The 16,756-nt window shown below is 31.3% G+C and overlaps 1 protein-coding gene across 1 annotated transcript; it reads left to right on the top strand.

Annotated features, from left to right (window-relative positions):
- Nucleotides 1-500: 500 nt before the first annotated feature.
- LOC121120409 (calcyphosin) lies at nt 501-14,876 on the top strand. Its single transcript, XM_040715273.2, has 4 exons — nt 501-672; nt 2,384-2,564; nt 10,538-10,750; nt 12,853-14,876. Exons 1-4 carry the CDS (start codon nt 518-520, stop codon nt 12,952-12,954), a joined length of 651 nt encoding a protein of 216 aa, XP_040571207.1. The 5' UTR covers nt 501-517; the 3' UTR covers nt 12,955-14,876.
- The last annotated feature ends 1,880 nt before the right edge of the window (nt 14,877-16,756 follow it).

The following is a 16,756-nucleotide window of genomic DNA, read 5'->3' as shown; positions in this document are numbered from 1 at the left end:
GAGGTCATGGCTGGAAGAGGATCGCATATAGGTTTGCCAGGAGTCTGCCATATTGTTGCTGTAGAACTTGAGGTTATTTTTGACTATATTGGGCTGTAATATACTTTTTAATGTTGAAGGCAGTTTGGATGGAGATGCCAATGGTATCTTCAGCCTTCTCAGCACTGAAGCAGGCGTGAAGAAGATAGCACACGGTTTACACTTAGAGACATAGGATTAAAACAAAACTGTCTCTTGGTTGTGCTATGAAACCGCGTAATTAAAAATATCGGTGATGAAATAACAATTATTAAATGCTATTGCAAGTTTAGAGTCCTCACTTTGGTCACTTATATGTTTTTCTTGATAACTGCTCTGGAAAATATCAATCCTGTCCATGTTGCACTTATAAATAGAGCACAATCTTTTATTTTCATATGTTTTTAACCTATAAATATTTGCATGGTATATACAATGAATATATTAAACAGCTATAAAACATAATTGTAACATCCTTTCCAGAATAACAACGGATTAAATGAATTTCAACCGACCAAGAACTGCTGGTGATCATCGGAATAATGAACTAAGAGAAATGGCTAAAAAGAAATCCACTTTAGCTAAAGATCCATTAGAAAAGCTAAGATATTTTTGTTTATCTCAAGGAGTGAGTGGAATCTTAGGAATCGGAAGGTACATATTTGAGACATTTTTTTACATTTTAATGAGGTAATAAAAATTGATAATGAGGAAGAGAAACTATTTTGTTTGTATGTAGAAATATTTTTATTGAAGAAAGAACGAGGTAAGATATTATTATACTTTGGTCTTAATCAAGAGTTCTAAAATCATTAAAAAAAAATCAATATATCATGAAACGATGATATTTATGAAACAGAATCGTAATCACGATTTTGTTTTTGGGAGGAACCTCATAGATAGTGATGAAAATATTGAGTATTTTGGGCATGTTGATAAAAAGAAAGTGAAAGTCAACATCAGCTACAATCAGCTGATACGAGAAAGAAGGAAATAAACAAGGACATTCGTAAGAATTACTCCAATGTTGATCCCTAATTCTAATCTAAGTCCAACAAGGATCTATAATTATAACTTTACAACAAATCCTGCAGGTTACTCTCCGTCTTTTATGTACACACACGAATGTTCGAAGCAGTTTCGTTTGTATGAAGGTAAGCCTACATATATGTTGTATGTAGGTAGTAGTAGAAAAGAACCCCTTCTTTAGTTTTGCCAACTCCCCAAAAACGGGGCGAGCTAAGAAATGCTTAAGATTAACATCACTGGTCGTTTACTCCCCCAAACTCATTTCATTCATTTTTACGTTGATTGCTATTTCCATATCCCAACAATGAAAAGCCCCAGAAGCAAATTTAGAATATGTCACTGTCCCCCTACCCCAAATGGCGTGAAGAAACAAACATAATCTTTTTAGTATTTCCGTAAAAATAATTTACTTTTTCTGATTCTTACATGCAAAGAGTCTAATCAGGAGCCTTTTGGGCCAGTTAAAAATAAAAAACATCCAAAATCAAGATATTAACCCTCAAGACTTAGTAGTTCAGTAATAATAACAAGAGCTAAGGAAAATAAAATTCAGTCTTTAGATTAAAAATTCCAAAAAAAAAACGGGCCTGCTAAAAAAATCATATAGAAGCAGTAGTAACAGACATTGACCTGGAGTAATTTGACGTCGATAAAGAGACAAACACCGTCTAAAAAATATATAAGATAACTCTCCAAGAAATACTCATTTTTAATGACCGTTTTACGTGTGCACACTCACACGTAGTTACTCAATACTGTTCTCTCCTCAATATTGAAATAATTATAATAGCTTGAGAAAACAAAAATGGCGTTATGACTAATGAGCCAGGAAGTACTTTAGTCTTTAGAGTGCAATTTGGCTGAGTTTTAGCTACACACGCTTGTTGCTATTTGCAAAACGCCTGATTTATTTCATTAATATGATTATTTCTTAGATCAATTATGACTTTTCCCAGACATACTAATACACTATTTTTTACTCGCTAGATGGATCTTAAGTTGAATCAATGTTACTTTAGAGTTTTTTCACGACAATTAGCAAATTTTTTTGGAAAGGAAAATAATTTTTACTCAATTGCATACTCAAATTGTATCATATGACCATATAATACAATGCCCTAATTCTTATTTCGTAGGATATCCTCCTTTTCTTGATTTTGTTCAAGATTGTTTTTATGTAGACCCACCTCATTATTGACATATTTTTTAAGGATACATATTTTAAATTTTACTGATTGCTTCAATATACCAATTTGATGACATTAATATAGACACAGTAGACTTTTGGAGATCACTGTTTAAAAAAAACAAAACAATAATATATATATTTTTATAGACTTTTCCGACGAATAGATTATGATGGTTCAAAGCAATTGGATATGATGGAGTTTCAAAGGGGTTTAAAGGAGTTTGGTTATTGTGACCTGAGTGATAGAGAAAGTCAAATACTTTTTGAAAAATTTGATACAGATGGATCTGGAAGAATTGATTTGAACGAATTTTTAGTAGGAATACGGGTAAATACTAAACTTTGACTCGTTTTTTTGGTTTTTTTTAAAAAGAAAATAATAATGTATTATAATGAAATATTTCGCATAAATTATTAAATCATAATCATAGATCATGTTAAATAAACTATAAATATCCATTATGCTTGAAAGGATCCTATAAATTGGATTTTTGAGCATTGAGAAAATATCCAATATTGACAGTATTCCAAATATATAGGAGCAGATTCAACTCAAATTTGTTACGTTTAATAGTCGCTCTCATTTGAAATAAAATATAGGATCCGTAATTTAACTTTAACTTCGGAGGTCTTAAACATGAATAAATTAGCACTTTGATTAATGATATATCGCGCACCAAAGCAATAATGGACAAGTACGTGGTACAGTAACTTCGTTGTAATGCGATCAAGCTGTAGAAGTAATGGACCTGATTTCATGCAAGAGACGAGATTCTAAAGTTTTCTTTGAAATACATTCAGTCACTATCATGCGTTATAGTAGTGAAAAACCCGCGTTAGCCATCGAAAATAAATATTACCAAAAAAATGATTTGACAGAATATTTTATAAAATGAAACTAATTGAGTTTTTAACGGTGCAATTTATGAAATTTCTAATATACAAAAAACGTTTTTTAAATTTTTTCTATGCTTTGAAATTTGCAAAATTATTTGAACGCAAATTTCTACCCATATATTTATGCTAAAAAACTACAATTGGTTTGATCAGATTTACTGTCATGTAAAAAAATTATATTCGTGAGATTTGTCTATATCAGGTAATTAGAACTGGATTTATTCCGGGAACCCCAACTCTTTTATGAACTTTTAGGAATCGCCAATGAATAATTACCTACTAATCCATATTTATAAAATAAATATCCCTCTACAAACTCTCAATGACAAGTCATTTAAAGAGAAACAAAAAACAAATGAAAATCAATAAATAAGTATTTGATCCCTTGCCGATTTTGTAAATTTGTCCAATGACAGAGAAAAGAACTGTTCATAATTTTGAATGGTTAGTATATTTTAAGAGTGGGATATATTATATGAAAAACAAGAAATGGGTTCAAGTCGTCCTTTCCCCTTACCAATAAAACCCCAAAAAAAAAAAAAAAAAAAATATATTAATAAAAAATAATGTTGCTGGAAAAATGTTTCCAGCCCCATGTTCTTAAGGGTAATACCTCAATATATTTTCCTTCCTCCAAAGACGGTAGGTCAAGATGATGCCAAAGAGTTAGATTTTTGTCTCAGCTGACCACATCTCCTATCTTCTACCTGTACCTCCTCTGAATCATTCAGGAGCTCATTGGTAAACTTCAGAACGGCCTGTATGTATTTATAACTTTCACGTAATGTGTTTTTATGGGATTTTTTATTCCATCTCTCAATGTTAAACTACCGACTATTCTTTTTTTTTATCAGTGGACAAACTTAGAACATCGGGAAGGGGTCGAATACTTATTTGATTCACTAGCCTTATTATATTTCAAGACTTTAATACAGGGGCACTCAACCTGTTGGTCTGAACCCCAAATAGGGATGCGAAACCAATGCCAAGGGATTACTCGTTGGTTCGTTGGTTTGACTGCCCACCTAGCCGATTTTGGACTTGATTAGTCTAATTTAACAGTCTGGCCCTTTTTTTCAGTTAATGACTAGATTTTTAGTAAGAATACCGTCTCAATTATGGACAAGAGTGCTGGAAGGAAGTCATAAAGGTATACTTTAGAGGTCATTCCTGATTCGAAAGCATTAAAAATTCCGTATGAAGCCTTGTAGGAGTATTATTTATTACCTCAAACGTCATGGCGACCGGATGATTTTCTTATCCGATTAAGAAATTACGGAATGTACAGTTATTTTACGAATAAATAATCTATAATTAATAATCACAATATATGGCATTTTCTTATACCAAAAAAAGACTGTATATATACCGAGTGTTTCATTAAAATATGAAAACTTTGAATTTTAAACTTTAACAAGATATAATTTATTAATTAAGAATAGAATTTCAACAAAATACATACTATAAATAGATGTGTGTCTGAGCTCTCTTAATCATTAATGTAGCCGACCTAAGCGGAAATCATGGCTTAAAAGCGCCGATGGAAGGCTTGACACCCGCTGCAGATGTAGTCACAGTGCTGTATGGCAGTGGCTATGAGGGCCTCCGTGTTTGGACACTGCAGACCTTCCCCTCTGCATACACTCAAAATTTTTGGTGGAGGGGTTGGCATCAGGGTTATAGGGCCCCAAAAGTGTCAAAAAAATAGTTCAAAAGAACTCAAAAGAGTCTTGCAACGAAGGAGATGGGTTTCTTTCATTCCTGGTGTCAAAAGTGGCCTCTTCATCCTCACATGATTTAATTTCAATCACTCAACCTTCATTAATGATTGATTTAGTAATTTTTAGATTTGAATGGACAATCTGGTTAGATATTTTAAGATTTGTTATCAGTACCTGATTACTTTTTTTATAATGGGTTACTATATTTCAAATGTTGAGAACCACTGCCCTTATATGTATCAAAAATATATCATTCTAGAATGAGACATTCTTATTTTCATAATGAAGCCAATAAATTAACTATTGCATCTGCAAAGATAAGATATTTTTTATTGATTATCCTACTTTCCTCGTTCAATTAATTGTAACAATTGTTACTACATAACCCTTGTACTGAATATTACAACATTATCTCTCATTTCTTCTGAATTAGGTTGTTTGGAACTTTGATAAATTTATACTAACTGATATTATTTGAATTATTGAATATTTTCCTTTCAGTTAGACTGACTGCATAAATAGTACAAAAATATTTCCCCTCCAAAAAAATTATTTTACCCCTCAAAATCAGTTATTATCCAATATCTCAACGAATATGTAACAAAAATTGCATAATATTAAATAATAAATTGTCAAGTAAATTTTGGAGCCATAACTTTTTTGCAAAAGGCTATGGATTTTTTGAAATATTTAAATCTCATTATGAATTATTGAATGTCTTTAAATGTAGCATTCAAATAAAAAAACATTTATAGTTCTATCCCATCTCGTTCGTTCGTTATAAGCCTTTAAATATTTAACCAATTTATCTGAACCACCCTGTATATTCTTTAACTATCTTTTATTTATTATTTGCATATTAAATTTCTTAAATAGGGTCATAAAAATAGTTTTCCTTATTATTTTTTTTTTACTAACATTCATATATAATATAATAATAATGTATGCATACTAAGACATAAAATTTATGTAATTTAAAATAGATTTTATTGCATAAAACACATACTTACTTTGTTCCATCTTTTTTTCTATAAAAACAAACGAACAAGATTTTACGAATTATCACATTATATAAGGATTGCGATATCCTTTTTAGACAGTATTGTTTCTATAATGTTAAAAAATAAATACATTCATATTTTTTAAAGTATATTATTAAGTTACTTTTGAAGTTTGTGAAGTGGTAAAGGCCTATACATATCATAGCCAGAAAGAAATTTTACTCAATACAAACTTTTAATGTAAATGTGAACACTTAGAGCACCAAACAACCAGTAAGATCCCGTATATTTTTGAGGTACAATGCTTTGAATTAAGTATGTACTATTATTTTAAAATCACAACAATATTTAGGGGAGAAATAAACATTAATATTCGTGTTGAAACTAGGTACGAGACTGAATTTTGTTTCATTTTGGTCTTATGGGATTTTTTCAAAAACAATCTGGACCGAGATTTAAAATCACACAATGGTCGTTTGAAAAGTCCGTGCAAAGTCCGAGAGATGGCACTCCTGGCGCGTTTGTCGAGGTAATGTTTGGGTAATAGCATCTCTTGGAAGAACACACACCAAGTATTAGCCAGATCTGTCGATTTCCTTCTGTTCGGCATTCGTTTGAATCGAGGAATCGGCCGGATTCGCAAAGAATAATCATCATCGGCTATCAGGAAAAAGTTAAAACTATTACAGGTGTATATTAGTCATCGTTAGCTGAACCATTGAAAACCGAGTAGCAAGAAAAAAACGCCCTGGATTGGCCCACAAAAAAGTCATTTTCCATCACGAAAATGAACCAGCTCACACCTCAGCTGTTGTGGTCGCAAAATTAATGGAAATAAGGTTACAGCCCCAGATGCCCACAGTACTAGCAATCTCACGCATATTCACTTTTCTGTTATCCATGACCATATTATAGATTTTATCAATGATTTCTGGAGTAGTAACCTCAACAAGGCGTCCAGAAGGTTTAGCGTCACTTGTGCCCAGATGGCCACTCCGAAAATTTGGAAACCACTTATAAACTTTTCTAATTTAAAGGTTCAGACTCGCGATAATTTTTATTAGGCTTCTTTTTAGTCTCTTGAGGCGTTTTCCTTTTCATGAAGTAATGTTTAGTCAACCCACGAAATCTATTTCGTCCAGTTTTTGAAAAACACTCCACTTCCTCGATTCAAAAGAATGCCCAACAGAAAGAAAAAGACCAATCATTCTGAAAGTTTGTGTGTGTTCTTCCAAGAGATGCTATTAACTAAATATGACCTCTATAGGTGCAAATAGTGGCATCTCTTGTAGCTAGTACGGACTTTTCAAACGACCCTCGTAGATCGAAATTTCCTTTTCTAAAAAAAATCACAATTTTTTTTTAAATGAACGAGGACCCGATCCAGAGTGATCATTTTTTTGTAAAACTAATTTTACACGGGACAGTGCAGACCAGTATAGGATTTTCAGACAGAAGTCCAACACTATGAAAGATCAACCAATCTATAAAAGAGTGATGTTACAATACCAAAAATAGGTTTCGGGTACTTTTTGATACTTTTTTCAATAAGAATATAAAACAAAAAAATTGTTACGAGCCATTCACATGCATTTAAAAGTTCGCCTGCAGGACTTTAGTTAGGGTGGGAGCTAGTTTCGAAATTTGAGGACTTTTTTAAGTTATAGAACAATTTGCCTCCCAAAGTCACTTTGGCGAATAAAATATATTTGAAGATGATTCATGCTACAATACGATGTAATTATGATTATCATTCATGTCATTCAAATTTAAAAAGATAAAATGTTTAATTATATTCTCCACGAATTGCAATAATTAAGTATTCATTAATTAAATAATGATTCATTTCCGACTCTGTCACGTGTTGAAAGTTTTTTTCTCTCTCTAATTTACATTTTTATTAGGGGTAGTACCTGGCATTTCACGGAGTATGTAAGCATCGACTAAAATATAAATTTTGCTTCAATAATATAAAAGATAACTCCCCAACAAATCATTGGTGTGAATCTCCGCTTTTATAAACACACTCAATACTTAGATGGTATCTCCAGAATAACAAAAAAATAATAATTACAGCTTGAAAAAAAAAATTGAATACGATTTGATGAGCCAGGGAGAACTGTAGTTTGTTGATAAACCTCAACTAATGTTATATTTATTCTTTTTTATGTTTATATAATGCACTTCCTTATTTTCGTTTTAATATGAAATGAAATAAATACCTGCGATATTTAATTCATTTTATAGAGTGCTCACTAAATATTATACACTCCTTTTTCCAAAAAAATAAAACATATATGCATCTAAAAAAATTTCCAGATGAGAAGCCCATTTTTTATTTACTTCAAAAAATTCCGTAATCGAAATTCGCGAAGAAAATTGCAAAAATATTTTGGAACTAATTTAGCAAAAAAAATGTTAATAGCATTTATGGGATTTGTAAAAAATTCATACTTGCAAAAACAAAAAAGTTATGAAGAAATATTTTGTCGAAAAAATAACCCTCCATAACTAGTTTATGTATGAAAAATTTCCGGAAATTAAAATTACTCTTATGATAATGTTGTGTCTGCATTTTTTTGTGCAAAAAAGCATCGTCTTGTGGCATTTCTTCTTTAAAAAACTGACAATTGACGTTTGATGAAAAATGGGGGGAAAAAAGATAACTAATCAAAATTATTGAAAAATTATTCAGAAAAGGACAGATATTTCAGTTAAACATCAATTCTTATTTAGCAAATTTAAATGCAAACAAATTTCCAGACAAATTTCTGCAAACATTATTCCATTTACTTATCTTATATTCCATTGGAAGTTCATTTTTGTACACCTGAAAATAACGAAATTTCAATTTCCACCGGTTTTTTTTTTAGCCAGTAACTTTTTTGATTTTGAATAAATTTAGAAAACATACTTATTCGTATAGTTGTTTTTGAAACCCCAATCACTTTTTGACAAATAACTCAACCTCCTACTTAGTCTCCTTGGGTTCCAAAAACAGTTTTTGGGTCTCAGGTATAGCATAAGCCCCCCCTTATATGACCTCCCAAATAATTGAAATCCCCGTCTTAGCCTGTACAAGCTCAAAAGAGGCCCATCCAAAATGTCAGCCTTCTAGGTTCAATGGTGGGGTGAACATATAAAGGACATCTACACACACACACGCAATCTCTCTTTTGTATAAATACAGATTGGTTAATGATATACATGGTGTCCATTCATTTGAGCAGCATTAATTTTAGAGGGTGTCATTTTAACAACATTCATTTGAGCAATTATTTATGTGGACAAACTTCTTTTCAGCGTCGTTCCTTTCAACAGCATTTTTATTTAGTAAACAATACAAGAACTTCATTCTAAAAAGTCATCCCTCACCAGAGCGGTGTTTAAAATCAAATGGGAGGAATCTAGCAGGAGCAACTGAGGTTCTTATCGTATTTCGTCTCAACTACGCAAGCTTCTGTGGAGGGATGAATTTACAAAACTTATTGAGTGGGATGGCATTCAAGCACTTTATCGATAGGTACTTGTGGAGTAGGATATTTAAAAAAGAATGTACATTCTCTGACTATTTTCGTTGTCAAATGTTATGATGGTAAACATTTGATTCATGAGCCATTTTGGACTTTGTTCAAAACTACATTAATTTTTTTCTTTCTAGGAGAGGCTCCTAACGAGTTAGAACAGATCTTTTTGGGTGTCCTTTGTCACACTTTTAGCATCATTGAATGAAGAAAAATTCAGCATTCTTAAAGAACAAAATAAACTATAGATAGCCCCCATAGTCTATAGCTACTCTTGATTTGACTATATGAAAATGTTGCTGAAATGAACGACGCTGAAAAAAAGCGCGCCCAAATAGATAATTGCTCAAATGAATGTTTTTAAGATGATACTCGCCGAAATTAATGGTGCTCATATAAATGCAGGCCGATATCCATAAATTTCAGTGGTTACGTTATCGGTGGTTCATTATTTTTAGACGTAGTGTCGCTACAAGAACCGGTTCTAATGCAGGGGCATCTGCAGGGAGTGGGCTAGAGGGGCTGTAGTCCAACCCCACCCACTCCCCTACCCAAAAAAAAATTTTTTTACTAGAACATTTAATATCTGATTTTTTTTGCAAAAAAAAATTAATATTTCAATTTTTTCCAACAATTTTTTTTTTGTAGAACTATTTAATAATTTATAAAAAATTTTAAGAACCGCTGTGGATTTTTTATAATTTTTTCAAAAAAAAATTATTTTCTGTAAATACCTATGGATTTTTAAAATTTTTTTCCAAGATATTTAATATTTGAAATTTTTTTTTCCAAAAATTATATTATTGAAATTCAATTATTGAATTTTTTTGGTGGAAAACTGTGAATTTTTCAATTTTTTTCACAAAAAAATTAATTTTTCAAATTAATTTATATTTTAAAGTTTTAATTTTTGGATTTATTTTCCAAAAATTCGAAAAATCAAGCCCTTCCCAAAAAAATTATATATAATCCTGCGGACTTAATACTGTAATACTTGTTTATTGTAGTACAATTTTAAACGTTTCAGTAGCCTGATTCCACTATAGTACCCGTAAACCTAACAACACTAGTACAACATATTCATAATCACAGAACTTTCATAATATATGAAACATGTCATAAATATTCATATTTTTTTTAAATGATTAATTATTTCAGCCTCCCATGTCTGAGTGCAGACTTCGAGTAATCGACGAAGCCTACAATAAACTTGATAAAAACAAAGATGGTGTCATCAATTTAGATGATGTGAAAGGTGTTTATGACGTTACAAAACATCCAAAATTTATCAATGGAGAACTAACCGAAGATCAAATACTGAACAAGTTTTTAAACATATTTGAGTCATCCTCTAAAAATATTGATGGAAATGTGAGATATTATTTTAATTAATTACAAAATTGCAGTATTTGATATATAGTTAAAAGGTGGACCTCTGAATACGAGATTAAATAGTTTAAACTACAAAGCTTTTCTTTAAAAACGTACATTATAATATTTTTTACATATCTCAACCTTTTATCCAAAAAGAGAACAAAAAGGGCTCAATTCAAACTATTGCAATCTCTATTTATAATGGGGATATTGACAGCTTAATAGAAAATAATTTTAGTTCAATAAATTAACAGGACGTTATTGCTGTAGTATCTTGTTATCTTTGGTAGTTGGCCAATTCCTCAAAACTGACTATTCTTCATTTAATATAACCTTAATAAGAACTAATTTGAGTTCAACCAAGTAAGGTTTGCAACACTAATAAGATGAAGAGACGTAGAAAAATGGTCGGTTGTCAAAAAAACATCAGTTCTTTGTTCAGACAACACAGTATCTTCCTTTAGCTGAGGAGTTAGTTCTTGAAGAAAAGATACATTATCCGCTTTGTCCGATTGATTTTTTTCCTTCTTTTACATCATTGAAGAAATTGATTAGACCTTCCCCATCATCATATTGATAATTGGAAACTCCTTTTCCCTCCATGAACTGACTTAAAATAGTTATTCTATGATTATTTTGAACCTCTAATGATGTTATAGTTGGCTTTTGTACTGAATAAATTTTCCACGGCATCTTGAGTAAATTTTCCAGTTAAAATGCATGATAATCCTTCATCAAGGTATTCCTTGTGCAACTGAAGGATGGAAGTTCTCCACAAAATTATACCAGTTTGCCATGACTTCCAATAACCATTTTCCCCTACATGACATTGACGAATGACTTTGATCACCTTTTTTAAAGTCTGAATACCTTCATTATGTTTGTCAAGATTGTATTATGTACCAAATGCCACTTGTCTTCTGGAGACTTCTGCAGAAACATTGATTCTTAAAGTGAGCCCAAAGAGAATAATTTAAGTATGAATAATTAGAATATGGAGCCCAGTGACATCCTTTTTAAAAAAAAACCATTAATTTAATTTTCACATCCATCGTCGAGTAAAAATAGTTGATTACATTACTTAACAAACTCTTGAGTCTTTGGCGGGAGTTCAATTTCTACGTTTGATGGAATTTATCCACAACTTCCTTCGCTTGATGTCTTTTGGAAAATAAAACATTTTCTTGGGCAATGAGACAGAATACTTTTTAGTCGAAGTTGATCTATTATTACAAAACACTGCACTACACGTTACCATTATGAAAAATATATTACAATTAATAAATACTACCTAGTTATTATAAATAATTAAACTAAGGTCAGAAAGTAGTACGTAAATTGCCTTTAAGATCCTTACAATAGCTATAAAATCTACTTTGTGTCTATGAATAGATTAAATTCTTATTCATTGGAAAATCACATAGCACAGCATTACTTCGATTACTCAAAAATAGACTCAGTATTTTGTTGTCACCTGTCGCTTTACTCATTGCACTTTATACATCATGGCAATTTCATAATGTATTCTTTTTGAAAAATAAACGAAGTAATAATTGATGAATATTTATGCTTCGTTTCCAATAGAATACAATTTATTGCTGATCCTTCGTCGTATATATAAATTATAATATATATTGACCCGCTTATTATTTCTACGAAGAAATTCAAATACAAAGATATAGCTACGCTTTTAATAAAATGTTTCTCAGCAATATTATTATACAGTATCGAATAGGATTTTAATATTATTAAATGAATACAATATGTAATTCATATTAAAAAATGTAGGTAAATAATATGACAACGATAGTCTTTGAGTACGTAAAAAATAAATAGAAGTTGGTATGGTTAACTAATATGGCTAACTATCAGATGATTTTGATCTTTTTGGATAAAAGGCTGCGTGATACAATAAAGGTAACGCTGTGATGGGGAACGCCACAAAACTTGAAATATCGTTTGATGAGTATGAAAGATTAAATGAGATATAGTATGAGAGTATCTGATTAAAAATATGAAGTTGCCTGGCTTTTTCGAAGCAGCATTTGAATTAAACGAGCACCAAATCTTAATTTATATCTTGCTATTATTATTATTAGGTAACCAAATCTGAATTCCTGGAGTACTATGCTGGTATAAGCGCCTCAATTGACAATGATGCTTACTTTGACTTAATGATGAGGAACGCGTGGAAGTTATAAATTATTACTATTTTCTAAAAATATATTGTTTGATGTGCTTTTAATATTTTGCAGTTTTTGTAAAACATTCTATTGCTGTTCTGATAATAAAGTAATCATAATGGAAAAAATAGAAGGAGAGCATCAAATTACATAAGGAAAATTATAATGTTTCAAATAAAGTTCTTAATAATAGCCTACTTTGTTTCGTTTTCTGACTATACCTAGTTACATAGCATTTGCATGAGAATATCATTTGATTGTAGTGACGACTACGTTTCATGTATTTGGAGCATGAAACAAAACTAGAAGTTCAATACTAATTATTCCAATCGTCATTATTATAATATTTGTACGGAAGCGCTTTTGATAAAAGAGCCAAGCTGTTGAATAGTGACTGCAATTACATACTTTAAAAAAGAAATGAAGATTTCTTACGTTACATGTTTTTTTTATTACTTTAGTGTTTTGTTATTCTTAATGAATAGTCCTGTAAATACCCTGTGAGTCTCTTCATCCATCCATCCGGATCAAGAGAGAACGAGTCTATTAATAATACAAACAAGAACATAGTCCATAAACAACAATAATGGGAAAATGTCTTTCAAAATGTTGCTTCTGTGTTCCAAAAAAAAACAACGATTCTGGAAAGGGCATGTTCGAGCCGCCCATCAAATATACTATCACTCCAACTCCTCATAAAAACGACTCAGAATATGATGATCCGGACTTTGTATCCTCTCAAAATAACTTGGGCTTCGTTTGTGAAGAGAGTAACTCTCAAATAGGATTGGTGCCTACACTCAACAATGATATCCTATTTACTAGTGAGGAGTATGACTCAAAGTCGTTTGATGAAATATCTTTATCTAAGGAAATGGATAGTCGATCCAAGGAGATCCTTCAGTCGTATCAACTAACAACAAGTGGTAATAATGATAATCGATTGAAAGAAGAGCATATTGATCATTTATCAAAGGATGAGAGCTTCCACGGAGCCACGAGCAGTAGTGAAGACTCTTGTCTCCCAGAATCCATTCCTTCAATCCATCCCCTTCCTAAGGAGGATAGTGAAAGTGTACTAAGTTCAGAATCCTATGAAGAAGCCATTGATTTTCGATATAATAATAAAGCCTTCCTAGGAAGCGAGCCACCATTTCCTATACTCTCCTTTCATTACAAGACGGAAATCATCGGTGAAGTGAATGGTGTGTGCTCCTTAAATTCATCTCATGAAGAGTTGTCTAATTATGTGCAAACCTCACAATTGACTCTCTTCGATCGTTGTATGGGCTTAGAACTGGGTGAGAATGATGATGTCTTGAAAATGAGCTCCTTTCAATATGTTCTAGGAGATTCTTCTTCAGTACATTCATCCAAGTCTTCAGAATCAATATCTCATATTAATTTAACCAACACTCAATCGGAGATTTCAGAAGAGGTTCAAACCCGGTTGTAAACTCAATGAATATATCATGTATTTCTAATATTATTAAGTGAATATGTATTTAAAATCCAATAACTTTTTAAAACTGTTTCTAAAACATACTGATAGAAATGATCAAATAGAGCTGGAAAAACTCCAAACACAAAATAATCATGGAGCTTAAATTAAATTAGATATTTTTATCTTTAGAATATGTCGTTGTTTTGTCCAGATTATATTATAACTGTGTAGTATTAATTAAAGTTGTATTTATGCCATTAAAAAATTATCTATTTTTATAATATGATAAGTATATTTATAAATAATATATACTTCAAAGATAGTTATATTTAAGCTAAAGTTGTAAAGAATTTTACCATACTAATCTATTTATCCATTTGTTATAGTATGTCATTTATATTATTTTCTCTTTATGTGTATCTTCTGTGAATTCAAAATATTATCAACTACTGAGTAATATAGCCTTTAAATACAAAATATTTGTTTCTACGTATAATATGTCAAAGCAAATTTTTAATTATACAAATACTTATTGTTGGATTTTGCTTCCTATATTTGAAAAATTCCTTGTAACTGGTCAAATTTCATTTGTTTATTAATAAATGTATGATTAAAATGTAGTATTCTAGGGTCAGAGTCGAATAAAGCAGGATTCACATTATTATACTAAATTGTAATAGTCAGATTTGGATACTGCTATATGGTTGGGATTGGATTCGTAAAATAATTTACCGACTCGGAGTGAAAACCATTCTATGTTAAATTGCAGTCTTAATTTATTACACTTTTATTTTTGCCTCTAACCCAAGTTAGCATAGGTGGGGACTTGCAACTAGACTTAGACTTGAGTCTATATTTTGAGACTTGCGACTAAGGGTGGATCGGGCTAGAAAATATTTGGCTACGAGATGTCTGGTTTCCAGGATATGATAATCTATACAATAAAGTAATCCAATATATGTATACTCATGAGTGCTAAATATATTTAAAACATCAAAATGTAATAACTGATTCATGAAGTCAAATACCAAACATTCAAGTCCCAATCAATTCAATAAAAAGGAACTAATTTTGAAACTTTACATAACGATAAACTTATTTCATGTCTTGCAGACATGTTTTTATAATTTTTTGTTGTTTATGGAGGACAGTAATGAATTTTATCATTCATATTTGTAAGTGTAACACTTACCTTAAACCTTTTTTTTTTTTTTCAAATCGAGGATTAGTTATAAAAGAATTATTTTACATTAAAAAATGTCTGTCATGAAGGTTCGGGCTAGGCAAAATGTGGTTCCAACGGCGAGGTCAGACCTAGGCAGAATCCACATCTACTTGCTATTTGGTTTGATTTTTCAATCATAGACTTACGACTTGGATTGGTTCGAAAGCTAAGATTTGATTGGATTTCAGGCCATTTTTAAACAAATTTTCTTGCAATCGCTTCAATGTTATAGGTAAATAATAAGTACTCCTGATAGATCCCGATACATTGGCATTGTAAACTTTTTGCACATACTTATAAATTATTATAAATAATATACTCAACCCAGACCTGAACAATAATAACACTCATAGTTTTGTACTTCAAATGAACTTGAGTGAAATCGGAAGACTCGACTAGACTCAATGAAAATATGCAAGGGCTTTGACTTGTGAGTAAAAACTTTAAACTGGACTTAGAGTAGAAGGACTTTTCCCCACTTTTAAGAGTTCGCTAAGAACGCCTTTTCTCTGCTCTGCTCTTCACAGGAATAAATCTGACTGATATGAAAAAAAGTTAAAATAAGAATTGATTGATTCAATTCTATTTTTGAGAATTTATATGCAATAATTTATATATTTTTTAGCTGTATTATCTAAAAATAGTATTAATAGAATGTCACAGATTCAAAATTATGTACAACCATAATATGGTTAAAAAACAAGCTCAACTTTATCAAGATTCTCAAAAAGTACAAATAGTGAGACAATGAGACTGAATACATTTATTTTACTTCAGATAAACAAATATATATCAAATTGGCGACCCTTGGCCTCCACTATAGCCTCGATCCAAATCCAGAATGCCTTGTAGGCCTTCTTCACGTATTCCTCTGACGTGTCAGCTCACTCCATCTTCACGGGACCCTTTAAAGCATCCACATTCTATGAGAAGTGGCACAAGCCTCTCTTTTGACCGTTTTTGGTCTTGTGGCTTCCACTCAAGGCTTCATTTGTCGTTCTTCAGCTTTTTAATCTTGTCAATGAGACCCTTGAAGTAAGGGACGATCCAGTAGATCTCGTCATAATTCCTTCCGGCGTGAAGAAGCGCTTACATACGATTTATTTTGGCCTCTGCATCAGTTGTCCTTCGTCTGATAAATAAATTGCTAT

The sequence above is a fragment of the Lepeophtheirus salmonis genome, chromosome 6, assembly GCF_016086655.4.
Source record: "Lepeophtheirus salmonis chromosome 6, UVic_Lsal_1.4, whole genome shotgun sequence".
Taxonomy (NCBI): Eukaryota; Metazoa; Arthropoda; class Copepoda; order Siphonostomatoida; family Caligidae; genus Lepeophtheirus; species Lepeophtheirus salmonis.
Note: the sequence above shows the minus strand (reverse complement) of the source record. Positions and strands in the feature narration are given on the sequence as shown.